The sequence below is a fragment of the Caloenas nicobarica genome, chromosome 2 (genome assembly GCF_036013445.1).
Source record: "Caloenas nicobarica isolate bCalNic1 chromosome 2, bCalNic1.hap1, whole genome shotgun sequence".
NCBI lineage: Eukaryota > Metazoa > Chordata > Aves > Columbiformes > Columbidae > Caloenas > Caloenas nicobarica.
Window position 1 is genome coordinate 78,275,160 of NC_088246.1, and position 27,964 is coordinate 78,303,123.

A 27,964-nucleotide genomic window follows, 5' to 3' on the forward strand; every position below is an offset into this window, starting at 1 on the left:
TTACAATAGCAGCCAGAAGCCTTCACATTAGTGCCTAATGCATAGGGCCCCGTTGTACAAACAGCTGTTAAAAACCAGCCCTAGCTCCAAACTGACGCCAAAAGAAATCATGAGGATTTGGGGTCCATGTCTGAACAGCCAGGCAAAGACCCAGGGAACACGCAGCATGCTGATGGGTGTGATACGGTTTTTTCACTTTTGGGTAGACTCTGGAGGAAAAAAAATAATCAAATCTGTTGGCCCATCATGTTTCCCATAAGGAAGCAGCCACGCTTGTTGATGATTCTAGTTTCAGTCTTTGCTCAGTCACTGAGGACACTTAGGAAACTTCTAATTGTCTTCTCTGAAATCAGTATTTTGAGCCTGCTCTCTGGTGGTGGATACAAACTAAGGGAAGAAAGAAGCTGCAGAGGGAGAAGGAGGAGGAGACAGACCTGCAGACAGGTAGTTTACCCAGAGCTGAGCACAAGAATTCAGTCCCTCCTGCCCTGTAAGTGGGGCTGGTTGAATGCCTTCTGGTGGGGCTGATGTCCTGGATGAGTGCTTTCCAGAATAACAGGACTGAAAAAATGAAGATGAAGTGGGAAAATATCTGCACCACCTTGCACGAAGGTGAAGGTGGCTCTGCTTCCTTGTCCCTACTGCACCAATGGCTAGGGGATACAGAATTAGGCCAGAAGAGGCCAGAAAGAGGTTATAAAGGATCCATTGGGAAAGACAAAAGAACACCACAAATAAGGGCGAGCCTCAGTTACACACCTTCAAAGAAGCAGAGGTAGCTTGGGCCATCAGTGAATGGGACAACCCACCTGCCTGGCTGAGTCTAGGCTAGGATGGTCTAGTTTTCTGAAGGCCATGCCGAGGTGAAAGGGAGATGGGTTGCTCATGCATTGTTTTTGCCAGCCGCTCAAGACAGAGGTTTGCATGTCTGTGCTGAACTTTATATGCCAGAAGTATAAATAATGCAGAATTGTTCTCCTGAGAGGCCAAGGTGGCTAAGCCTATCCTTTTGTTTTATGGATGAGAAGCTCATCATGACACAGTGGTCACTTTGTCAGCTTTGTAGGTGCTCTTCACCCGCAGAGCAGTACTACTGCAAACAGAGCAGCTATGCAGTGAACTCCTCAGCTTTAAAAACCTCCCTAGGCGGGAGCCCTTCTTACCAGAGATCTCTTCCATCAGGGTAGATGAGATCACACTAGATAAGAGATCCCTTTGCTGTCTGGCAGGAAACACAACGCTGACCCTTCTGAAGGCTCAGACTGAAGATAGCCTCCTGCAGCACTCACGTGTGCAGGAGAATGTCAGAAAATTACCCCTTGTCAGGAAATCATTACAAATGTTATCTTTTCTCTTGGGAGTTCCTTGAGTCTCTGCTCTCTTCACCTCTCTCCACAGTGGCTGGTGGAGGAGGCTGCAGGATACAGGACCTGAACCAAAGCCAACTGAGAAGTTGAGACTCTCTTCTAACTACAACTGCTGTTATTATTTAAATCTGACCCTTTGGTGCTGTTGCTCATCAGTTCTCAGTGTGACAGTGGCTATGCTCTGATTCAGCTCAGACAGGCTGAGCTCTGGAAATAGCTTCATGCTACCTAAGTTGAACTCTGCTTACTAATGAAAATATCAGAGGGAATAGCAAAATTGTTCAGGCAGATGAAGGAACATGTCTTTGACCCTGACTAAACTCTCAATTTTTGGGTAATCCTTCCCTCTCCTATCACTCAGAAAATGTCCACAGCTGGTTATCATAGATCCTTCCTTTACCTGCTAGCAGTTCTGTGTCTTAAACTTCAGTGTGATTATTCACGCAGCAGTGTGCCAGGCACATGTTACTCTCACCTTCAGGGCTATGACTTCCTCAGGTTAGGTGCAGTAAGTCAGAGATGAATCAAGAGTCCAAAACTAAACGCTTTTTTCTCTGGATTAATCTGATATGCTTCTAAGGCATACCAGCTCTATTTTGCCAGTTAATGCTTGCTTGGGGCAGCATTACACATATCCATACCTGCAAAATAATAAGGGGCACACCAGGATCTTGGCTCTGGCGCTGGTTTGAGACTGGCCTGTCTGCTTCCTTGGGGAAAGATGGGAAGGGCTGACGCCACCCGTCTGGTCCCCACAGGGAGGCCGGTGTTGGCAGCAGCACTATGCTTAGCGGCAGACATGGACGCCCCTTCCTTCCACCACCAGAGGCATTGAGGAGGCCCAAGACCCAGCAAAATAGGTGCAGCTTAGTGGCCAAAAGAAAACCCCAAGGTAGAGCTCAGGGGTGCCTTTCAGTGCTGACCTCCACCATGTCACCCGCTCTCTGGGAGCAGCCCACGACACTGCTCTCCGCAGAGTCCCCGTCCCAAAGGATCTCCTCAACTCTCCTTTGTCGCTTGCCGGGAGAGGTGCTAGGGAGTTTGGGGTAGTGGGGAGCCCGTTGCCTCATGAGGGAAACAAGGGAGCCCTGCCACTGCTTCTGCAAGGGGGGCAGCATGCCCGGCTTCACACGTGTGACTGTCCCCACTGGTAACCTCCTCAGGGAGAGCATCACCACCCGTGACCAGCTCAGCGAGGGCACCACCACCAGCATGTGCACCACAAGGGTCCTTTCCAGCTGTAAAATTTCCCGGGGGACACCCAGAGGCAGCCACAGTCTCCGAATCTGTCACGACACCCGGGATATCGGCAGCCCCACGGCAGCCCCACACCACCTCGTGAGCTGCCCGTCGGTGCCGGGGCCCGCAGCAAGGACACCGGCTCGCCTCAGTTCAACACCTTCTCCGAGAAGTGTCCCAGCTTCCCCTCCTCCTGCACGGGCTGCGATGCCTGGCCGTGGCGGGACAGTCCCCGCTCCTGGGGCAGGGCTCCCGGGGGCCACCGGGGCCCCCCGCTCCCCGCCAGCGGGCAGCTGCCCTGCAGCTCGGCACACTTCTCCTTGTAGTGCTGGGTGTTGCCGGCAAAAGTCTCGCAGCGGCTGAGGTTTTCCTCCTGTACGGGGCTGCCCACGTTCTCCTCACTCGGGCCCGAGGCCGCCGTCCCCTCCTGGGAGTTCTGGCTAAGGTAGACAACAATGATGTCGCCCTTGAAATTCATTACTTGTCCACTTGAGATAAAGGTGGAGTTACTGTTTCCAGTCACATTTCCTGGGGAAGGAGCGGGGAGAAAAGAAGACACGTGTGATTAATATTTTCTCCTCACGAGAAGGGCGCTTAGCGCAGTGAACTTAGTCTGCTGTGGTGGCTTTACTCTTGTTCCATTACTTTTTCCCCGTGACACAAGGATGCTCTTATAATCAATGCCTTCCACTAGACCTTTTCATTATTTCCACCTCTGCCTCCTCAGGATGAAGCCTGTCATCCATGGGAGCCTGTCTGGAAGGCTTGGAAACATTTTCTCTCTTGATTGTGCTCCGGGAAGCAAGTGAGTGCGCAACAACCTCATACTCCCCATGCCACTTGATGTACGAGCTGCCTCTGTCTGCAGTTTGTGAAGAAATGGTCATTATTCCTAATTATGAGATTTTGTTTTTTGAGAGAGTCCCAGGCATCACATTATTTTGGTGATGTGTTTTATTTCTTGTTTGTTTGTTTTGGTTTGATTTTGTTTTGCTTTTTGTTTGTTTGGCGTTTTTTGTTTGGTTGTTTTTTGTTTGGTTTTCATTTTTTGTTTGTTTTGTTTTGTTTGTTTCCTACTGTGTGGTCTAGGTAGCAGGTTTAGCAAATAAATACTGGAAGATTTAACATCAGACCATACAGTCACACAGTGTCCAAATTACACAGAGCTTATACGATTATCTTATATTGTCCTGATCCTCCATGTAGGTACACTCCAGTACTCACCTAGTGCCCTCAAGAATTTACTTGAGAATACACGGACTCCAGTGAAAAGACAGAGTCTATATTATAGCAACCTAATGGAGTTACGGTTTCAGTCAGCCTGCCTGCGGTTAGAGATTTTTCAGTATAAATTCAATCTTTCTGCCATTCAAGGACTGGGTCACTGACTCAAGTGACAGCAGGACCAGGGTCTGGGAATTAATAAATTTCCCTCAGAGCAGAAAGAAAATAACTGAGAACATACTTTCAACAACACTATAACAAACTTGTTAAAGTTCGAAAATTAAATAAACCGAAGCAACCAAGTAGAAAAAAAAAATCTTCCTAGCCTATGAACACTCTTCCTAAGAAATGTATTTCCTGCTGTTCTTCACTAAATCATTACTTGCAGATTGATCTGACACCTTTTAGACATTTTGTGCCTTTCCTCATTACGTTCCTCAACACTTGAGATGCTCCCATTTCCATTGCAGCTAAGCATGGCCCAGCCCAGAGAAACACCATTTTTCTGGCAGCCGCAGGTGATGTTTGCACATCAGCAATGGACAGTGGGCTCCAGCAGTGCTCAGTTAGGACCCGTGCCTGCTCACAACCCAGTCTGGGCAGCACTCGAGCGTCTCTCTAATAGCTCCCCTCAAACAATCCTATCCTATTTAGCTAAATCCTGTTTAGCTAAACCACTGCATTGCTAGCTCATTCCTTGCTTTCCAAGTGTTGTTGATTAACATAAGGTGTCGATAAGAGTTTTCTCTGTGGGAGTTTTTTTCCCTGCTGGTTGCTTCCCTGGTGTTTGATTTGGCCCGGCTGTTTGCCATCAACACAAAGGTGGTCATGGACAGATGCTTCATGTCCTGACTGCCTCCAGGCTGGGGGGGGTTGGAAGAGTGCTCGAAGGCTTATCTCCATCTCTGGCAGTGACCCCTGTGAGTGCCACCTGTCCAGAGGTTTACTTTGGTCCTCTAAGGCTGTTTTACAGGAGGGACAGAGTTTGTAATTTCTGTTGTCGTTTTGAGGTTCACTAACCCACACTTTCATGCTGCCCAGAGCTCAGTCAGTACCTGCTGGCAGTCCTGCCTTAAAAAATGGCAAATTAGGAATGCTGTATCTATGGTCAGGTTTCACCAGATGGCACTAGAGCATCTTCATACCCGAAGGCACAGATGCAATTAAAATCCCATATAAAGAATTTTGCTGCAGATCTAAGATGGCACTTTCTAGCACATCACGTAAATCCAAGCTCTCCTGTTTGCCCTGTTGTTCCTTAATGTTTTCTCTTCCTCTTTGTGTCAGATTTAGAAAGAAAAGCAGTACTTCTGCAGTGCCCAATATGACTTGACTTCCAGTTGTACGTCAGAGTCACCTTCCAACAAGAACAAAAAGATAAGCTGCGTTCTCTTCACTACTGCTGAATTTTGTATAGATCAGGCAGTGAAACTGTGTCAGGGTTTCAGGAAACTGAAGCAGCAGAAAGAGTATCTGCTCTTAGAAAGATGAACACTACATGCTTTCAGATTCCCACATGGCATGCACATTGAGAGGGGAAGGCCTTCAGAAGTGTTGCTTTTGGGCTTTGGCAGACTAACAAGAATGTGTCCGTAAGAAACTTCAAGGCATGACATGGTTTTAAAGAAGGGCAACTGCTTACGACTGCTGTGCGTATTACAGTAATACTTAGATGTCCCAGTCAAAACTAAGGTCTCATTACTCTTGGCAGTGCATCGACATAAAAATAGAGAATCTGACTTTAAGAGATTATAATCTAAAATGACTAATTAACACATGACAGGCAGATTGTGGACTTCTATACCGAAAAAAAAGTCTAAGGGAAGGTTTCATCCAGAAAAGGTTCATAACTTCCCTTCTGCTAGTTTTGCTGCAGTGATTTTTTCCCCTGCTTTCATTTGACAATTTTGCTATATTTACTCCATTAGTAAATATGTAGTCAATTAGTAAATTGGTGACAGTGTTTCAGAGTTGTTTAGGGGACAGGGAATTTGTGAATGGAGAAATGGTGTCTGTATTAAATTATTTTAGGTGAACGCTTATATTCTAGCAAATTAAAGAGAACTAAGCAGAAAATTGAACATAATTTCTTAAACGAGTCATGGCTACCAGGTTACAGCTCCAGCTCACTGATTGCCATATAAAATATAACTGGAGTTAAACCTAATGGCAAAAATGTGTGCGGAGACTGTTGAATGGAAAATTGTCTGGCTGAGCATCATGCATCCCTTCTTGACTCAGCCTCCGGGTCCCTATACTCTCCTCCTTCTAAGTTTTCTCCAATACGCACACCTGCTATCACCAAAATACTTCAGTAACAGAATTGCCTGGCCTTTGTTGTGACAGCCAGAAGACTTGTTCTACATTGCTGGTTAGATCAGGGCAGAACAGTGGTCCCTCACAGTCCTCATACTATTTGCAGAAATGACTACAAACCAGAAATGACTACAAACCAGAAATGACTACTATTCGCAGAAATGACTACAAACCAAATGGCCTCAGTATCTCAGATTAGCTTCAGGGCAGTTAAGTGAAAGGCATCATTTCATTCTTCTCCCCTTCTCCTAAATCAGACTGAATAAAACTGCCAGCACAGAAAACAACCCTATATGACCGTGTATGGCCCAAGCCTAACGGGCTTACCAGATGCTGAAGGGAGGTCTGAAGTGCTGCTGTTTGTCCCTGAAGTGCTTCTGTTTGTCCCTGAAGTGCTTCTGTTTGTGTTCTGGTACTTCATGTTGGCACTATCTGAAGATGCATCTTCCACACTGTGATCACTTGCTAGATTGCTCTGACCAGCAGAGAGAAAATTCAAGCCACAAGTGCACCGTGCATTGGATCCAGTTCCTGGGGAGGTGGAGGCCCCGTCAGCTGCAGCACAACAGGGTTTGCTCCACTTTTTGGGAGATTCCCTGTATGAAACGCCACACCTCACACAGATCTTTTCTGAGTCATAGTTCGTTGCAAAATGATCTGTGTCTTTGTTGCCCGTTTCCTTCAGGCAACTGTGGCCCTGTTGGCAAGATTTCTGAAGAAGTTTGTCCGTGGCAGTGTGTGCCCCACCTGCGTCAGAGGAAGGGTGAAAGCCTTGGGAGACTGATATGTCCTCTGTACTCCCAATCCCAGAAAAGTACTGATTTAAGCTGTCGTTCTCCCCTGCCTCCATCGGTTCTGAAAATGATGATACGGTTTTACTGGCAGTCGGACGCAGTAAAGATAAATAATCAGTGGTATTGAGATCCTTATCCATGTATTCATCTTCTGTGGGAACTGGTGGGAAATGGTCGTCATCGTCAGTCTTGCTTACCACAGAAAGCTCTGGGAGGCTCCCTCCTGCCTCACACGGCGCCGTGCTGGGGCTCCCATTCCTGCAAGGAGCGTGACCACCGGTGCAGCACAAGCTTCCAGGGGCAGGAGGGCCCGTGGGGCCCAGGAGGCACATGTCTTCAGAGGTCCGGGGGACAGCAGCATTTGTGATGTTCACAGTAACGTCTCTGGAGCGCTCCTGAAAGAAATTCAAAATAAAAACGAGTTTAATTAATAGATCGGCAGTAGGTTATTTTCTAGACAAAGAAGGAACAGGCAGATCTCAGTTCTGCCTCAGCGTGGAGCTGCTGAGGTTGAGCAGCACCACTACATTTGAGTCTTGAAGTGTAATTCTGTTCTGCTGTTAAACTGTGACCAGTGATGCTGGGCTCAGCAGGTGTTCAGAAAAAAAATCTGGTGGCCTGGGGGGCAATAACATTTAATTTTGGGAGATGACTATTCCTAGTTCTTAAGAAGACACTTAAGAGTTAATAAATCTAGAAGAGTCACTAGATTCTCCTGTTTCTTATGGACCATCAGTAAGACCTTCCTAACTGCTTACAAGGTTTGGGAACCTCCTGAATCAGCTATATATCTGAAGGGCTGTTGATTTGTGAAGACCTTACCAGGAGCAGAATCATTATTATCCGTAATGACTGAAGAGAGAAACTGGGCTGATTCAGAGGGCCCAAGCAAAAAAGAAGTCACACGGGCAAGGTTGCTTTAACCTGGAAAATGTTCGGATGACAAATGCAAAAGCCTATGATGTCCTGCTGTCAGTACTTGCCAAAGTAAAGCTATATTTCTAGTTGCAGCTCCAAAAAAACCTCAAGGTTTGGGAAATACTTCAAAGGTTCCCTTCAGGTATTTGGGAACTTTCATTTCTAGCATCTGTTCAGGTCTTCCAGGGCAAAGGACAAAGTGTAAATGCTGCCAACAACTAATTGCTGTTGATTCACTCCTCTGTCCCAGAGGATCTGAGCAGCTGCCAACTCAGGAGCTTGCATGAACACTTAGGAAACAAAAAAGGAACTGCCTGCTCAAAAAGGTGGGTTGGTTTGGTGTGGTTTCTTTGTAGCAATGGAATTTGAGTCTTTCAACAGCTAAGCTGGACAATGTTCCTAGATGGGGTGGCGAGGAGAACATGCACCTGGGACACCTCAGTCCACATCCACGGTGTGAAGCAGGCAGTGCACGTGAACTTGAACCCGTGCTCCCATCTGCGTGTTTCAAGCTTGGGATGTGGCGTTCTTCCAGAGCGAAACCTCTTGTAAGGTCTTACTTTTTTCACACCCAAATGGACAAGAAGGATTTCTGCAAGCACTAGAATTAAGGTGTCTCACAGCCAGTCTCTTTAGCTGATGGCTCTGTGCTTAATATCTTGCATGCCTGGCGTTCTTGGCATTGCCCCAAATCCAGGTTTCTCTCCTGTGAACACTGTGGTGTGTAAAAAGGTGCAAACTCAACTGAAGCTTTTTCTGCTCTTAGGATTCAGAAAGGCTCCCTCCTAGGCAGTGTTCTGCTTTTCAGCAACCGGTACACACATATTTAACTTCTCATAAATATTTAATAATCACAGAGATTTTTACCACTGTTAAAACCGGCTGAAACCAGAAAGCAGGTTCAGAAGTTACTTGAGAACAGTGATTTAAAATGCCTCACATTTACAGAAAACCAGACTGAAAAAGCCAAAGCTGTGAGCATTTTTTGAGGAACTCAAAACTTGTTTTCTAGCCAAACATTCACATGAAGTCATGTCAGGAATGCCATGAGGAAAACACAAAATAAAGAGAAAATGCTAGCATCTTTGCCTTTACCTGTGTTCCTTTTATTTGGCTGCACACTTCGTTAGCCCAGTTCTGTAGATCTGCTGTAGGGAAAACACAAAGAGTGGCTGTAAGTCAGCCACAGACCTAAACACCCACATGACCCACAGTCATTCACAATCCGCAATATCGTATTAAATAAAAACCAGCGAGACTGTTTTTACTGACTGTTCAAGTGTCCCAGCATCGGTCTAGCTGAGGATTCATTGTAACTGGAACAGGGATATATTTCTGTGGAACAAATGTTTCCAAGCTCCTAAAATAGACCATGGTTAAGCTGTGTTCCACATCAAATGGGGTTTCTTTCCTGGTCATATGTCGCACCAAGCTATGACTGGCCCAACACCGACCCGCTTGCACCCGTACGGTCTATTTCAAGAGGAGTCACATGGATGGTCCAAAGGCCGTTCTTGGGCAGGAGTGAGGAGCCCAGAGAGAAGAGGGTAAGCCACTGAAACCATGGGATGGCAGGCTCAAATGCAGCGTATTCCCCTTAACCAGGGTGTACTTAATGGGAAAAGTCACTTAATCAGAGTATCTCCCAAGGAAAAGCTATCAGTCCAACAATGCTTTATGGTAAAGACTGCCACTTAGTAGAGCTAGCAATTCTTCTGGTTTTCTGTTTATGCTTTTGGGAGATTTTGTAGGGCTCAGGTCTCATGTACATTTGAACCTTATGCTGTTTTCGTGTGTCTGAAGACAGATCAGCTATGTAGCCACTGCCAGTTCCCAGCAACGACTCTGTTCATCTGCTGTCGAGTCTGCACGTTTACCATCAGTCTGCCCACAAGCAGGCAGAGCTTCTTCCTGAGCCTGCAAGTCCCTGGGGCTCCGCTTAGCAGGATTTCCACACAAAGGCAAGGAAGGACTGTCACTGCAGAGCAGCAGGGCAATAGAAATGTCAAATCAAGAGCATCCCGCCCCCTAACCTGCCTTGCATCGTACGTATTTGGTTTGCCAGGAGAGTCACCATTGCCTCCAGCCCACCCCAGGAATTCCAGATTTAGCATAACTCATGTTTAGTGTGGCAGAGGCAGCATATTTCTAAAATACAGGCTGAAACACACTTTACAAGAGAGGGTTGCTGTCTTCCCTTCCACTGCTCCCAAAACATTTCACAAATTGGTAGGGCTTGGGAAAGGAGATATGGAAAAACTACACTAGGAAAAGCTTTCCATGTTTAGAGGGAGAAAATTAAAAAATGAACAGAACAACACAGGCACGCCCTTAAGTAAGGAGATCCAGGGCTTAACACATAGTTGAATAACTGTTGAAGGTATTTCCATTGTGTTAATAATATATTCAGTACCTCACTGTTATCCAGTATGCCTTTGCTAGGATTTTTCAATTTTTCTACTTTTACTGCTTATTCTGTTTCCTTCTAGTATTTCTTCTATGCCTCATCAGAACTTTGGCCTTCAGCTAAAAACATTCCCTCCAACACATTTTCAAATACCCATCAGGCCTTTGCCTTGAAATCCATATTTTAACCTGTACAGATGGAGGGAGGAGGGAAAGTGGAGGAAGGAGACAGGAGGTGGTGAAAGCCCCATAGAGACTTTCCCCGCTTCTCTTCTTCTGTGCCACATGGTGCAGAGCACCGTGCTGCTGTGGAAGCTCCCAGGACCAGCCCTCCTTCACCCACACAGTGGCTGTGCCCACCCTGAGGGCGGCCACCCCACGGTCAGGGCTGCAGAAGGACACCAAGCGATATGCACTGTGCGTAAAAGGAATACGCTGCCTGCCGAGAGGAATTCAAAGCCCGGCTTTGCACTAGTTCAAGGATATCCACAGGGGTAGCACAGAACTTCCAAAATAACTCCTGAGTTTCCTAACCTGGTGGTTACCTGTGAAATCAGAGCGCCCAGAGAGCCATGCAGTTGTCACATTCGTGAATATCATTAGCTATCACGTACCTGTCAGCTTTTTTCCCTTATTCTTGTAGTATATGATGAAGATGACAATGCCAATTAGTGCCACAAAAAACAAGATGACAATCAACACGTATAAGATCCTGTTTGTTCCTGCAGGTTGTAACAAAGATAGTGCAATCAATGTGCAGCTTGTACTCAGCAGTATGACAATCCTTGCTCATTTTACCTGCTTTTCCACGGGAGAGGTTTTGTGGGTTTTTTTCCTTCCTATTTAATTTTCAGTTCCTATAATAAGGACAACAGTTCTAGCACTCATGCAGTTCTGTGACAAGAAGCTTCACTGAAGGTAGCTGGTACCGAGCCTTCTCCATAAAAACCAGGGTCTTGGTGTCTTAGAGAGGTGTTAATCCAGTCATGCTCCTCTGAAAATCGCTCTGCAAGCTGCTAGCAGCCCATGGGCCATGCTTGCTCTGCCTCAGGATATGGGGGACATAGGTCTCATGGACAGTATAGATTTCAGCTAGCTAAATTTGTCCTTTATCTCAGGTTATGAAGGATCACTGTATGCCAGGCAAGCAGCCTCCCTGGTGCCATATCCACACTGGAAATGGAAACGGGCAGTGAGCAAGAAGGCAGAGCGATGTTCAGCTGAGACTGAATCCATTGCTATAAAAGAAGCATGGAGAGAAGCTGCTGGCCTTTATACAGATTAATGTGTGTGTGGAAATCAGCAGTCCGAAAAACTGAAAGACCAGTAAATGTGATGGGGTCATGGATATAACAGCAGTACTGCTGGCCATGCAGTTTCAGTGGGAGGTGTAAAGCTCTGCTTAGCAGTGGACATGGGCCCTAGAGTTGCCAGGCTTAAAGTAATCTTTAAAGGTGGGATTTTCCAAGAGCATTGTCTTGGTCTACAGCTGCTCCCCCTAGAGTCACCCACAATGGGAATGCAGTTAGGCCAGCCAAAACCTCTAGCAAACACATCCCTCCTCCTCCCTGCTACCTTCTAGCAGATAATCTGTATGAGGACACACACCGTCTTCCGATGGCTCAGGCACCTTTCGGTCTGCACAAACTGCATCTGACTTGTCAGTCCCGGGTGCTATTTCTGCCATTCCTAGAGCTGTACAGCTGAAAAAAAAAGACAAAGGGGCTGTTTTCAAAGAGGGAGCTTGTTGTGGCTCCCACCCTTATGCAGAGTAGTACTTTCTGTTGTAATGTACAACATCTGTCCTGCGTTTCTCCACCCTAAAGAAGGCCAGATAACTTCTTTATTTTCAGCTGTGTTAGCTCAGCAGTTCTGCTGTTACTGCTCCCTCTTGCTCCCCACCAAGGAGAATGCAAGCTCCAGTGTGAGAATGCTGCTCTCGCTGCACAGCCAACAGAGATGCTCTGTGCATTCTGCAGACAGCCTGAAACACCCCACCGAAAAATGTTTTCGCTCAGGCTTCTCCCTGCCTTGTGGCTAGTGTAGTCCTTTTGCAAGATACAGGGGACTTACTTGGTCCAGGATTTACACTTGTCGGTGGATGAAGCGACCTTTGAAAAGTAGCCCCTGGGACATGGTGCACACATTGTGTCCTTGTCTTGTTGCACTGTGTGTAATAAAGGAAGAAAAACTTCAGAGCTGAGTTTCTGTGAGTTCCTTTCAGGTAAGGGGGGGTTACTATGGTCCCCATACTCCCACTCCACTACCCCACCCCTCTCAAAAAGCTTCCCTGAAGAGAGAATGATCTTATATTACATTAGAGCAATAGCGACACTCACATGTAAGCAGAAAAAAGTATGCTAGTCTCAGCTGAGCACTTATCTACATGATCACAATGACAAATGACCAGGAGCCATTTGCAGTTATTGTAAAATAACACACAGCTATTATATCCTTCCCCTTCCATTAACTTCCTCGTGTCAGTGCTATGCCACAGACAGTGACGTTAACTGGTATTGTCACTTCTATGAAGCCACAGTAAACAAAACGCTGTACCAGGATTTGTTAGACTGGAGAACAAACAGCACTGCTGTGCTCCAGGTCCATGCAGCATTTCATCCTGCATTACTCTATTATGTGCTTCTTTTCTGGGGTTCCTCGTGCTTGGTGAAGCTGTTTCCAGTGTTCATTACAACTCTGTTTTCCACCCACAAAACAGCTGCATTTTGTTTTCGATCAGACTTAGGACTAAATGAAATGTCTGTAATAAATCTTTGCATTACAAGTCATCTAAAAAAAAGAATGTTTGCACTACTTGAAAGGCGTTTATCATTTTAACTTGCTTATAACATTATAAAATGGCAAAGCAAACTCACTGGACAAAAACTGATTTCAAATCCAACCTCAGCAACAATCCCCAATGGAACACTTCTCTGAGTACTGGAGCAACGTATGTCCTAGTGACTCACAGTCAGACACCTCAGCAAATGTTAGAAATGCACTGGGCACCTTGTGGCTATTGCCATGTCCATGTGATACATCGCAATAGTCACTTGATTTAAACTACAGAGGCAGAAGCCTTCAAAATGCAAATAGTCCAGAAAGGTTATCTGCAGTAGTTATGATAATTCAGACACACATCTTCTGTTGTCAGTCATCTGAGAGTCTAAAGTATCCTCTCTAATGTCACAATCTACATGACACTGGATTCACCCCATAGGCCTGAGCTGGACATTTCACTTTGTACATCCCCTTTCTGTATCTTACCAGGATGCTTGACTCCGAATCCTGGAGCACATACGGTATTTCGCTGGCAGCAGTCGCAGTCTTCATCCCAGTGGTAGCCCATCGTACAAGCGCACTGCCGCTGGAACGTGCTGTTCCCTGGGTTCACTTCTCTCAAAGCTTTCCCTAAAAGAGAAAGCAGATGGGATCAAAAAATCTATCTATAATAAGCCTCAAGTTTATGAATCTCCTGTTCTACCTATTTGCTTTACTTGAATGCCAGATGCAAAACCATTCACGTTAGAAGAAATGTTATCTTTCAAGAAGCATGGGAGACCCTTGATCAGCACGGGGCTCCTCACTGATTCCACTCCTGAGCAATACTTTTCCTTGTAGCTGCTGTAGAAAATAAAAAGAGCTTTTGCAAAGCTGACACAAACATGTTAGGGGAAGTGAATGCACAGCACGCTGGGCAAAAGGACAACCTTTACGATCCAACTCACAGGAGTGAATGGCCCCAGTGAAGATAATCATTATCAGCAGCATGGAGACTATGGTCGTGGTGCTCAGCACGGCACAGAACCTCTGCTGCCTGGGGACCTCCCTCTCTGCCAGGCTCTTCTGGAAGCCCAGCCTCCAGTGTCATGTACCTGAACAAAGCAACTCTTCTAGATCCACCTTCCCATCTTTGTGCTTCACTAATTTGGATTAAAAGGTTCTTGAGTATGAACAGCTCACCTTGATCACATATTTTATGTAGTAAGCATTTATCTTCTTCATTCCAGACATCCATATACTCATTTGGGCCACACGGCTGGCACACGCTATCAGAAGTACCAGTGCATCTAGCAGACAAATACTTTCCTGTGAATGAGAGAAGGACAAGTAGGTTGTCTGCAAGCAGCACACCAGCTGTCTGAGGAGCTTAGGGAAAATAACAGGTTTGGCTAACATTACTGTGGACAATGAGTTCTTCCTGCCACATTTTCAGGTCCTCAGGCTGGCCCCCATTTAGTGTGGCACTGAAATATGCATGAAGCTTATGGCCTGGGAACTGTCCTATCTACGTGCACGAGAATCAAGCTGCTTTCTGCCTCCCGTAGTGGTTAAGTGCAATCCCAACAAAACAGCTGCTGTGGCTTTTGCTGAGGCCAGCAGGACCACTCCTGCACTAGAAGGCACTTGTAAGCCTGAAATCATGCACCTGCGAGTGTAGGTGTCAATAGATTAGCAGAGTCACAAGGACAAGCTTCCTTGATGACCCACAGAGCTGCTTCTAATGAGCTTTTCAGTTGTGAAGCTGGTGCAGCCCCGTGCTCCCATACCTGGCTCACACTTTGTGCAGCACCGTCCAGAGTATTCATAGTGTTGTTCGCTTTCACACGGCGGAGTGATTTGTAGTGACAACTAGAGTGGAGAAGGAGAGAGAAGACATGAGAACCAGCACACCTGGAGAGCTTCAGATCTGCCTAGTCACGGCGTTGGCTGAAAGGAGGAAAACTTTTCTTCTGTATAGCATTTTAGATAGCTAAGCAGTAAAAATTACCCAACATTTATGACCTCAAAGGTGCTTTGTAGACACACTAAGAATAATGTACTTGATGCTGTACACACATGGACTTGTAATACAGCCAGGTGATAAATAAATGACACAATCTTTCGATTTGTCGTGAACTTTTGGCCTGCTATACAAACTTTTATTACAGTACTCTATTATTTGAAATCTATGACTTTAAAACAATTGCAAAGAAAAAAAAGGTGGCATAGAGATACTTTTGTAGTCTCTTCCACAGGTATGACCTCAGACCAAGAGCAGGGCAATTGGCAGTTTTAATGTATAGCATTAAGCAAACAAGTAAGGTGAATGACTTATACTCCTGAAAAAGACGAAATTCCCAGCTTCCCACTGGGATACACACTATTCGTGGCTAGCCCCAGGAAATATTGGACTTTAATTTTGCAGCTTTTTTCTTGCTCCCACTGTGTCCTGCAGAGATGATCTTATGGAACTGAGGCAGCCATCCAGAGTGGTGGTATAACTAAGCCAGCAGCTTTTTGCTTCTCAAAAAAAAAGTAAATCAACACAAACCACCTGAAACTGTTGCATGAGGGGGCACCTGCAAAGCAGGCTGCCCTGTCTCCTGTCAGTGGTCCTCCAGGCAAACTCAACACCTTACAACCAGTTGTTGATCTTGCAATGGATAAGATGATTCAAAATCTGGCTTGTAGCAAGGAATCCTTCATTGCTGGATACGGTTGTTAAACTCTCATCTACTTGGAGAAAGCTGCAATAAGCTTCTGCTGCTGCTAAATGGAGCTTTTGCCATCTAATGGCATATGACAGTCCTGTGCCTGCTGATACTGGTTTCCATTCCTCTACTTAGTGTCCTCCCCTTGTTTCCTCCAAGTCTTCACTTCTCTTCTTTCATCCTTTTCAAGTTTCAGCAATAAAAATCTCTTTCAGTAGAAAATATTTTTCTCTAAGCGCCTTGTCCTCTTCTAATGCTGGGAAGGGTCTTGTAACTTAAAGACAATCAAAAATGTTGACATTTTTATTTAAAACATCACCTTTTGACTTGGAGTTTGAGTCATGGGTTGGTGCATAACTTGTGTTTATCAAAACTGCACTAGCTGTGTCTGGAACAGAGTAAGTACCTCAAGTCTGGTACTTTTGCAGGTTATAAACACCTTATAGGCAACGCTGGAGGATAGAGCAGCAGAGAGAAGGGCTTGAGCAACTGATCCCCTGTGCACGGCCATCCGGGAAGGCAACAAAAGTGATGAGACCAACAATAGGTCCAGCCACTTGCTTTTTGTAACATTATGTCCTCTTCTTCCTCGTTTGCTCCAGTTTGATAGTTCCTCTTTAGAAGAAAAGACTAAAAAAATTACTGAAGTGTCAAACAAGGGCAAAGTCTTCCATTTTAAGGAAGGATATGCAAATCTGCTAAAAAACATTCAGCTAAAGGGTCTGGAATAATTTCCGAGAATCACAGCTCAGCCTGAGGAGAAGCAGCAATCCCCTGGTGCCGAGGCTAGGGGAACAGGCTAACCGCTACTTTTTGGAAATTGTTTCATACCTCCCTGCTTTATGTTATACTGCATGAGTCTACGCTCTATGTCAATAAGTAGTCTCTTCTGCACCCACGTCCTTCCCCCTTTCACACAAGCCGATGCATTCACAGAGCTGCAACACTCCCTCCTTCGATCTACGCTCAACCACACAAAGACAAGGCTCTCAGCATCCACATGCAAACCCCTACGTGAGCTCAGCCTCCCCACCAAGGTGAGAGATTTTGGGCTGGTATGGACTGGGTGGGCCTGCTGAGCATGAAAACTGGGCAGAGAAGGGACAGGAAGGGAAAGCAAAAGCAACCTGGGGTTTTCTTAATGTGGGAGCCGATGCAGGGAACTTGGGCCCTTTTGCTAATAGAGCTCCACTGAAATCAGGTTATCCCTTGCTTAACTCCTGGGGACTGAGAAGTACTGGAGCTGCTGGCAGCACCACGACCTGATGCTTGGCCACCACCAGCACATTCCCGCCACTGTGTCCTTCTGAGACGGGGAAGTGCAATTTATTTCGCAGATGAGGAACTCGCACCCGGAGGCCAGTGGGCTTTATGGAGGTGACAGGAAACCAGAACACGTCTCAAGTTCGCCCCGTAACCCCTGGAACATCCTTCCTCTCAGCGGGCACTGGCCTGTGGGTCAGAGTGGTCTGGATATCACTGAGCTCTTATCGAGAGAGAGAAGGGGCCTCTATGAATGTGAAGGTGTCAACCTCCCCTCAAGTCATTAAATAAAAGAAAAAGCAGCCTGGTCATTCCTTCAGCGGTCCTGCTATTGGTGAAGCTGTTCGTTAAATACCACCATCACATGCCAATGAGTGCTTCAAAGAGCTCTAGCCATCCTGTGTAAATGTAATTTGTCACTGAAGAAGTGTTTAAAAGCACACAAGTCTGCACAAGTTCCTAAAAAAACCAGTCAGCCTTCCCGGTTGATTAGAATCATAGAATAATTTCAGGTGGAAGAGAACCTCAGGATTATCGAGTCCAACCATAACCTAACCTAACTCTGGCACTGAACCATGTCCCTAAGAACCTTGTCTAAACGCCTTTTAAACACCTCCACCACTTCCCTGGGCAGCCTGTTCCAATATGCCTGACAACCCTCTTTCTGATTAGCATTATGTCACAACAAGTCTGTCTCACAGGGGAAGAATCCAGGCGAAAAAAGACAAAACCTCTCTCCTCTTGGCTTGGTGGGTCCGGTTCACACCAAAACACACCAACACCTGCTTACCTTTAGGCACATGAGCAGCATCATTGACTTCCTTGGAAAAATGGGCACGCTCATGTCAAGGTCTGCAGGAGGACTGTGCTTTGGCGTCGAGCTGCAAACAGCCTTTTCAGCTCCTTTTTCCCACCCCCCTCTCCATTTCTTGAAAAGGACGCTAAGCAAGAGTGTGCTTGTAGGGTCGGAGATCTTCGGTGACTCAGAGCTACAAAGCACCACTGTGTTACTCAGACCTTGAAAAAACAGACACACAGGTGCTTCTGAAGGGGGAACCAGCAGCATTCAGATTCCTGTCCTCAGGCTTAAGGAAATATTTATTCTTGGTGCCGTTGAGCAATCGGATGGCAGCAGAAGCTGTGTGTCATGGATGCTAAAATTACTTTCTTGCTCAGATGAATATTCAGACAGACATTTCAGAGAAGATAGAGTTGCATGGGCCTCTTTCCTTTAAAAGAAAAAAATCTGGAAGAACAAGCTCGGGGATTTCCGCAGTCTTTTTCCCATGTCACTTCTGAACAAGAACCTGAGGCCTCAATGGGGATTGTTCATTAGTGATAATCTTGGTTTTACAAAAATTGAAATGTAAAGGGACATGTCAAGGGGTAACTATCTTAAGATGACACCTTCTTGCTCACTGTAGTTGTTTCTGGAGAGTATCCAAGTCATCTGTCATCATTTCCCTGAGCAAAGCACATTTTTTTCTCAATTTAGTATTGCAGACCCAAAGTACCTATGGGAGTGCCAGCTACAGTGTGTCCTGCCTTGCTCACCACTTGTTCTTTATGCTTTGGAGCCCAAATTTATTCAAACCACTTGCTTTTGAGGTCCTTAGCCTTTGCTGCTGTAGAATTACAGTGCTTGTGTGTATTTGGGGCTTCATTTGCCTTCATCAAGAGGACTGAGCTTTGACCAACATTTCCTCATGTGAAGCAGCCCCTGCAAGCACAGCACCCTGGTATCCAGCTAGGATGGCCTCTGCAGTCATCTGCTGCTTTTCCACCTTCAAACATGAGCCATTCCCTCTCCTCTCACACCCATCGTGTGCCCACAGCTCTCCAGCTTCCTACCTGATTTGGGTCAGCAGTATCACTGAGCAAAACCCAGTTTTCTTCAGCTGCTTGCCAGTTTCAGAGGCTTGCCTAAAAAATTATTTAAGAATAAAACTAGAATCTGGCTCTCAATGGGCACAGCTCTGTGATTGGTGCTTCCAGGCACTCTACTGAGGTACATGATAGTAACATGCACAATGAAGAACTCCAGAAATTTTTACAATTGTGAGCTTATGAGGGAAAAGAGGAGTCTGATGTTGAAGACTTCATCATAATCACATGGATGCTGAATGCAACAGTTCCTTCATGGACAGTCTTCACTGCTGGTAAAAATGCAATCAAAGCAGCACACAAATCACAGCAGTGCAATTCCAGTTATTCGCTTGCAGGTCTGTAATTCATCACGAAAATCTTAGATTGTGAATGAAACGCTTTTGGTGATGTCAACTTTCCAGTGACCAGTAAACCACATCACAGAACTACCACCACGCGGCAAAATATAGCCGGGAAATGGCAACAGCTAAAAACTAAATATTATTTCACTCTTAAAAACAGGCCCTTGAAACCCCACTAGAGCCTAAATACCTAAAGAAGACAGAAAGAGCACAGGGGATAAATCTGAATAAAGCAGTCAAGAGAAAACTGTAACTTGCAGCCAGGGAGCAGGCAAACGGTGGTCAAAGCCCCGTCCTGGCTATTCCCCTTCCCGCCCTGTTTTAGCGCGCAGCAAAAAGCAAACACCTGAGCAACTGGTGCTGCCCCACCAGCTGGAAGGCCCACTCATCAATCTCAAACCCACCAGAGCTATTTCTGGCCGTCAGCCTACGTGAAGGAGAAGTGCCGCACAGATCACTCTCGCAGCGGGGCGGCGGGGCCGAGGCAGACGGGAACCTCAGGGGTATCAGATGGGAGATGACAGAGGTGATAGATGGCAGGGCCGAAACGGCTGCCGACCGAGCGTGTCAATCAGCCAGCTTTCCTCTGCTGACTGGAAACTCGGCGTTGTGTGTGCAGGGTTCGTCATTCAGAGACAAAGTCAACTTCGTACGACAGCCAGAAGATTTAAACCTAACGTCTTCACCGACCGGGCGGTCGGTAGCATCTGCACGTTGCCTGCTTGGTCTGCGCTTCGATGAAAAACCTCGTGCTTTAAGCTACGAGTGCTCGCTGTCACAGTAATTCAAAGACTAATAGCTACCAGGGAGCGTATTTTAAAGATGAATCAGAGGGTAGAAACCCAAAAGCCTACCAAACCAAAACATTTAAGAAAAAGGCTTGACAGCAAAACAACAGTCCACGGCAAGCAGAAATAAAAACTGAAGAATAATAAATGAAGAATACCTAGATGTGCTTGTTAAAAGGCCCGAGAAGGCAAATCTCTTCTAGATTAAGCAAGTGCACCAGAGGAAAGCTTAGCAGTCTCACCGCCCCAGGTATGGTCTCAGTGACTCACCATAAGTAACTCAATACCCATTCATAATTAACTGAAATAATAATAAAAGAGGCAATAAAGACACAATCCTTTATGTGGAGCACGCTCCTCTTGCATTTTAGTTCAGCAGATTATTTTTCCATGCTTCATCAGCTGGAGTTGAGTTTTAATGAAGAAATGACCATGAGAGATTTCTTAGGCTGGGCTGCTTCTGGGTGCCAGATTAAGGAGTTCAGTGGGGACTACCTATGCCTAAAAATCTGTATGTTTATGTACTCTTTCCTTCCAGCACGCCACCAGAATGGAGCATAACGTGTTTGTCTCTTACGGTGTGAGGCAAGGCCTTGCAATCCTGGCTGAGCTGCCAGAGAGAATGAGAAAGTTTGTAGGAAAGAGAGGAATCCTGCTTTTGCCACCTGACACTCTGTTTTGGCTTCCCTCTCCTAGATTCCAGCATTGCACATAGAACAAACACTGAATATTCTGCAGGCAGAAATGAGAAGGGCAGTGGTAGGGCTGTAGCCCTTACTTTTGACAATGTCCATATAGAGGGGATGCAAGTAACACCCACAGACCATTCTGCCTTGGTGTGAGTGACAGTAAGAATTGCATCATTGGATCTGCACCTCGTCCATCATGGAGCAATTGCCACCTTTATTAAAGGGCTCAAGACTGGGCTGAGAATTGCTTCATTTGCTCTTTAGGTGTCACCACAAGGAACCAGCTCTACTGGGGACTGTGGCCAATCAAGCCGGTGGAAATATCCCTCCCTGATTTGAATGGCCTTTGGCTGTTTCCTTAACCAGCCTGTTGTACTACATACGGTATTTGCAGAGGAGATTTTTTTTTTCTTGTGAGAGCAATTTTAAGGAATCATCTCGTTCTTGCTACTGAACAATGAAAAGTTACTGAAGAACATGACGCCCGTAAGGCAAAACTATTTGCTGTGGCAAACTAACATGCTCAAAATAGATTCCTTTGCGTGCTACATAAGCAATTTTTAGGACTCCATATGAATGTAGTAGCACATTTTTCCCTATCGGTATTCCAGATTAATGGGTTGCCTAACAAAACTTCACAGTATTTTTTTTTCCGTACAAGATTTTTTTTCTTTTCCCTCCACTTTGACCACTGACTAAATATATTCTGCACCCATCTGCAGTCACAAATGTTGTTCTTTGTCATTCTTGAACAGACCCTATATACTTTTTTTTCTTTTGGAGTAGCCACAAAGTGGTGAGGGTGAATGACCTCATTTTTTTTTTTCCCCCCTCACTGGCTAATTGGCTCTTTCAGGGTGGATTAAACCGGCCAGCTTGGCTCTTTTACCGATCACGGCCTTTCCTGGTCTCTTTTATCTACACTTTAGGGGGGGAGCAGCCCGCGGGTTCTGCAGAGCTGAGAGGCAGCTCCAGGTCTCAGGTCTCTGCCCTCCTCCACCGCCACCCCACCCGCCTGTTAGAGACATCACAGGAAAGAGCCAGGGAGCCACCACAAAGATCACATCTGGCCACACGGCGTGGGGAACGTGCCTCCGCTGTTGGGGATACTGGTGGGGTCATGGGCAGAAGAGGACCTGGAGGACAAGGGTGAGGGTTGGATGCTGCAGCCTGTGTGACGGCAGCTGGCCAGGGGGATATCTCTGCTCCTCTCCCAGGCCCCCATGGGCAAACCTCACCGTAAACCTGGTGGGAAATGGACGGGGCTCTATCCTGTGGTGATTAACGATTCTTTGGCTTCGTCTGCAGCCATGACATCCTAAGCACTCTACAAACACCGAAGAAGCCAAGCCCTCAGCCTGGAGAACTCACGCCCTGGAAAAGCAAACAAAAAAAGGTAACTGAGGAAGCGCTGTGACGAGCAGCTGAGGCGGCTGTGTAGGTATGGGACAAAAACCAGCATGTCCCGGAGCACCGGCTGTAAGTCAGCAAGGCTCCTCTGGTGCAGTGCTGAGCCCTTCGCAAGGCTTCACACCACAAATGCGATTGCACACTGCGGTGACACACAAACAAATTAAAAATCAGGAAACTTGCATTTCCCCAGAGCTGAAGCGTCACAGCAAATGCTGCTGCCATGGGGGCAGATGCCCCGGGGGCCGGTGGTGCAGGGCTCTCCTGCAGCCCACCCTGCCATGTCAGCCATCACTGCTCCAGCCCGTGGAGGTCCAACAACAGTCCTTCTTCTCCTATGCAAACTTTGGAACATTTTCAAATAAGAGTAAGTCATAAAAAGGGGCACGTTCTTGCAGGCAGGCTATTGCGCTATACAGACTGAGGCCTACCCAAGTCCATAGTGCAACATGGTTAAACAGCACTTAATTTTTATATTGGGTTTATAACAAACAAATATTTGCCTTTGTATTTTCCGTCGGCAATAATGAACCATTCTCAGAGCAGCTGCTTCTCCATGCAGGCAACATCAACCAATGCGCGCTTCAACCAGAGGGCGAGCAGCTGCTGCAGCAGCCAGTGCCACCTGGCAAGCTGAGTTTCCAGTGAAAGGAAGGGGACAGCCTGTGTAAGAAGCATGGTTGCAGCTGAGGACATGTTGAACCAGCCATTGCGGGTTGGACTAGATGACCTTCGAAGGTCCCTTCCAACCCAAACTATTCTATGGTCTCCATTTCCCTGCTCTCTCCACTGCCTACCTCCAGTAAGCTAAACCAGCATGTGAAGCAACCACTCACTCCAAGTGTCCAGCAGCCTTCCCACTGCAGAGCAGCGTGTCACAGCACATGGTGGCAGGAACCCTCTTGGCTTTGGTCACCTGGAGACCCAGTCATAAAGAGAGGAAGTCGGTGGGGAGGAGCAGGAGGAGGACAGCATTGCAACAGGGGTTACCTTTCACAGAATCACAGAATGTCAGGGATTGGAAGGGACCTCGAAAGATCATCTAGTCCAATCCCCCTGCCGGAGCAGGAACACCCAGATGAGGTTACACAGGAAGGTGTCCAGGCGGGTTTTGAATGTCTCCAGAGAAGGAGACTCCACAACCCCCCTGAGTAGCCTGTTCCAGTGTTCTGTCACCCTCACCGTGAAGAAGTTTCTTCTCATATTTAAGTGGAACCTTCTGTGTTCCAGTTTGTACCCATTGCCCCTTGTCTTCTCACTGGCTGTCGCATCTACGTGTGTACCTTGTACCACAGGGTCTTCCACGACTTGAACTCCAAGGGACAGATCGATAAACACAGCAAAGTGACTCAGATATGGTTCCTCTAAATAGCATTCAGGTATAAATGCCAGAGGGCACTACTTTGAGGTTTTTGTGATTTTCTACACTGTAGTGATGCACAAATCCCTCGTACTGTCTGCACTGGTTCTTGCAGAGCAGTCAAATTACATCCCACTTTTCTGAGCTTGGGGGTGTTTGCGATGACAGTACCAGGCAAGAGAAACAGATCTTTAGGGCAACAGTTAATCTCTCTGCTTGATCTGCAATTTTTTTTCTTCCGTCACAGTATGAAGAAAGCCCTGTGCCATAAATGACACTGGTCAGTGCCCTTGAGATGGCCGATAAGCTTTGAATTCTACTGACTTGTGAAATGTGGTGAAGGTTTGTTTTGGTCCCTTTTGTGGGAAAGAAGAAATTACATCAAGAAGATGATGATTAACATGAAAAGAGAAGCGGCAGAGGTTTCTTAAATTGTGGATTGGTTCAGTGATATATGTATTATATTCCTTTTATATGAGGTGCTGTAAGGTTTTTGCACATGTTCTGGGGGAAACTGTGAAGTGATGAAAAACTTTTCAGTTTCCCTTGCAGGAACTATTCCTGCAAGGGCATTTTGACAAGTGAACTAATTTTATTACAGTAACTTTGAAACCATTGCTGTTAACAACAGAATAAATCCAGGAGTTTAGTTTAGACACTGTAGAAGTTTTGCTCTACTGAATAATTCCTTTGGCCCTGATCAGAGCAGGAACACTGGACCAGGAGAGTCCATGATATAACACAGCATGGACATTTTTATGCTCTTTTTTCCTCCCTCATCATAAAGACTGTGTATTTTAGAAATCAAAAAATCATAGAATGGTTTGGGTTGGACGGGACCTTAAAAATCATCTAGTTCCAACCCCCCTGCCATGGGCAGGGACACCTTCCACTAGATCAGGTTGCTCAGAGCCCCGTCCAGCCTGGCCTTGAACACTTCCAGGGATGGGGCATCCACAGCTTCCCTAAGCCACTTGTTCCCGTGCCTCACCACCCTCATGGTGAAGAATTTCTTTCTTATATCTAATCTAAATCTACCCTCTTTCAGTTTAAAGCCATTACCCCTTGTTCTATCACTATATCCCCTTGTAAAAAGTCCCTCTCCAGCTTTCTTGTAGGCTCCCTATACGTACTGAAAGGCCACTATCGGGTCTCCCTGGAGCCTTCTCTTCTCCAGGCTGAACAACCCCAACTCTCTCAGCCTGTCCTCACAGCAGAATTGTTCCTGCCCTCTGATCATCTTCATGGCCCTCCTCTGGACTCACCCCAACAAGTCCATGTCCTGCTTGTGTTGGCGACCCTAGAACTAAACACAGTCAAGTTAAAAGGTCATCTATATTTTGGCCAATTTTTCCAATATTACGAAGAATTCCAGATGCTTGCAGCAAGCAGACTTTCCCTACAAAGTAAATGTTACAGAGCAGTGGAAGAACCCATCCCATTGCTACACAAGTGAGTCCTTGGTGTTAAACCAGGCAACTGGTTTATTCATATTTGCAAAGACATATTCTCACAGGCTTTAACTTCCATCGGATAGCAATATTTATGCTCTTCACCAGTGTTAAGCAAGGAAAGGGATGTGACTATTTTGTACAAAGAAGTTGAACAGATCATGCCTCAGAAAGCAAAATACCGTGTCTTCTGACAGGTGCCCAAGACAAATCATCCTGTGGCTGAAGCACAAGACAAGGAGGGTTGAGCTCTGCTCCCAACAGTTCTGCTCAGTGCTCGGTGTATGACCTAGAGCAAGTCACGAATTCTCTGTTCCTATTTCCTCTTTGGTGAAAATGATGACGATGGTCATGTCTATTCTCAGCAGAATTACAAGTACGCACTAACTTACATTTCAAAGCGTTTGTCATTCTATGCAGGAAACACATTGCAAATATCACTGCCCTACCACCACCCCACCGTAGGATCAACTCTAAACTAACACAAGTACATATGACAAACTTCAGCTTCACCACACCTATTCTCACAATTTGTTCCATCAGAAAACTGCAGTCCTGTAAGAAACCACTGTTCAAATCAGTGAAGCAAAGGAGAACCTGAAAGGCTGGCTCTGGGAGCAGCATCTCTGCAGGCTTGCCTGCCGTTCACAATCTTGACTTGCAGGTCCTGCTCATGGTTGTAGATGGTACATTAGATTAACTGGCTCTTTCACAAAGTATGTTTTTTCCTATGTAAGCTTACACCACAACCTTCCTGCAACCCCCTACTATTTTGTACCGCTACTTGTCCAAGGCATTGGCTGTGGAAAGTTGCACCCTGTGCAACCACTTACAGACTCAGAATTAAGCACGTGTTCAATGCAGCGGGAAGACTTTACACATCAGACCCAAATAAATAAAACAAGTTCCCTGTTTTGCATCCTCTGAGAGGCCGTGAGTTGAGAGGTGAGAAATAATGAGGAGCTCCTCCTGGCTCCTACATCAGGATACCTGAAACATGCTGGGAGCTATAGCATGGAAATCTGAATTTCCAAGGTTTGATCAAGAGTTGAGCAAGTTCCAGGCAACGAGGAGATTCCAAAGGGAACAACCCAAACCCAAATGGCTCCATAAGGAAGCAAATACGCCATGGTTGGTGACCTGGAGCAAAGGTACAAAGAGCAGTGAGGTCTGCTCATCATGCTGCATTGATCACAGTCCTGAACAGCAGGGCAGGAAAAAAAACCCAGACAGATACAGAGGACACTGAGGAACGGGCCAAACCACCTGAAAGCTGTGATGTAAAAAATCACTTTCGAAATACGCAGGCTCATTCATAGACATATGGAGGACACCTGGAAAGCAGCAATTTGAGAGAATCCCAAGGAGTGAGGGTGGACAGAATGAAACACATGGTTTACAGCGAAAAAAAAGGCTTGTGTGGTTTTCGGTAACATATTTAGGACCAGGGATCCAGAGAAAAGGCTCTCAGGACTATGCGGTCAGACATTAAATTGTAAGCTGTAGATAGCAGAGGGTTTTTTTGCTTTGGTTTGGTTTTTTATCTTCTGTTTTTTCTTGAAGCTGCACCTTGCTCTCAGGGAACCCAGCCACGGCCCGGTTATAGCACCGTGTTTGAGGGAAGCACTTAAAATGACACAACTAATCAAGAAAAATGAGGCACAGAGAAATACTAGAAGTTCAAATGAAAGAAATACAAATGTTAGTGAGGCTGCCAAACATTGATTAATGGAGGGAAAAAAAAAAAGTGCCTGCAGCATGGGATTTGCAAACAGCCTGCCCACCTAGAAAGGTCTAAATAACCTGAAGGGACAGGAATCATTTTTAAGCTGTATAATCAGAAAGAGCAAAGCAAGATTCTGCAAATTTAAACCACTGGAGGAAACCAAATGTATGCCATTCGCAAGGCTCAGCAAGAGCTGGCCGTAGAAAAAGGCCTTTCTGAAAACAGAGGAAGACCAGCGATGATCCCAGCCGTAAAACACGCTGACCATTAGCCACCTGGCACGGCATGAAACTGCAAAAAGCACACGCTCTGTTTGCAAACAACGGCGGAGCCAAACCTCGCTCAGATCTTTCCCCTCGAGGGGAGAGGGCTGCCCTTTCGGGGCGGCCGACCTGGGGCTGGGGTTTGGTTCCCGGCTCCGCCACGGGCGGCACGTGAACCTCCCGGCGAGTCTCGCGGCCGGTCTGGGCCTCGGCCTCCCACCCGTGGGCCCGGGGTCACAGCGCTCTCCCACCTCCCGAGGGTGCTCGGGGGCTGCCAACATTCGGGATGGGGGGCGGTCGGAGCGCAAGGGGGGCTGCAGGGCCTGCACCCCCCCGGGAAGGCTGAAAAGCCGTGGCCGGGCTGCGAAGACCCGTATGTGCTCGTCCCACGTCTGAGGGACAAGTGTGCACACGCTTTCTTGAACAGATCTGCTCGGTAGGGTGGAGTCTGCCTTATTTTTACTCTACATGCAAATTATATCCCTCAACGACCTCGCTGCAAATATTTTCTGGTTTCTCACACTCTGCCCTGGGCAGGAGCAGGCTGTTTTCCCTGCAGATCCCTTGGCTTCCTTCGGAGCTTTGGCTTTGGGCTATTTTGATTTTGAAGAAGCGAGAGAAGCCTGTGAGACAGGGGAAAAAATACCAAACCAAACCAAACCAAAACCCCAGAGGGGAAAGAAAAAAAAAAAAAAAAAAAAGGCAGGCAAAGCTGTTCTGCTAAACCCCGCTGTGCAAGATGCCACGGGCTCCGACTTCGCCACCTCCTCGAGCGACGGGCGAAGAACCAAACCGTCCCCGGGTGAGGCGCGACGCCCGCCTGCCCCGTCCTCCAGCCCGGCCTTACCTGTTTGCCAGCGGCTGCCAGGCAGAGGAGAAGGAGCCAGCAGCCTGACGGGACGGGCATGTCTGGGTGTCCGTCTCTGCCTCGTCCTGTGGCTCCTTTTCCTGCCACCGAAGAGAAACTAGATCCTTCCAGCCGAGCCCCCGAGCGCCGGCAGCAGCGTGAGGCGCATTTGAGCCAGCTACTTCTCTTTCTTCCTTTCCT

At 46.6% G+C, this 27,964-nt stretch overlaps 1 protein-coding gene across 2 annotated transcripts; it reads right to left on the minus strand.

Moving 5' to 3' along the window:
• Nucleotides 1-27,959, minus strand: TNFRSF11A (TNF receptor superfamily member 11a). 2 transcript variants are annotated; one of them, XM_065628680.1, is made up of 10 exons: nt 27,764-27,959; nt 14,815-14,896; nt 14,228-14,353; nt 13,532-13,675; nt 12,338-12,431; nt 11,873-11,967; nt 10,879-10,986; nt 8,954-9,006; nt 6,474-7,335; nt 1-3,134 (listed from the first exon to the last, which is right to left on the minus strand). In XM_065628680.1, the coding sequence occupies exons 1-10, from the start codon at nt 27,821-27,823 to the stop codon at nt 2,755-2,757; spliced, it is 2,004 nt and encodes a 667-aa protein (XP_065484752.1). In that variant the 5' UTR covers nt 27,824-27,959; the 3' UTR covers nt 1-2,754. The 2 variants fall into 2 exon arrangements, with proteins under 2 accessions (XP_065484752.1, XP_065484753.1); XM_065628681.1 differs by lacking the exon at nt 14,228-14,353.
• Between the last annotated feature and the right edge of the window lie 5 nt (nt 27,960-27,964).

Excerpts from the sequence above, each read along its gene's own strand:
- TNFRSF11A (XM_065628680.1), bottom strand. The coding sequence starts at position 27,823 with ATGCCCGTCCCGTCAGGCTGCTGGCTCCTTCTCCTCTGCCTGGCAGCC. Across the intron at positions 10,987-11,872 it reads GCCTGAGCCATCGGAAGACG|GAACAAACAGGATCTTATAC; the intron begins GTGTGTGTCCTC and ends TACAACCTGCAG. Across the intron at positions 9,007-10,878 it reads TAAGGGAAAAAAGCTGACAG|CAGATCTACAGAACTGGGCT; the intron begins GTACGTGATAGC and ends TTTTCCCTACAG.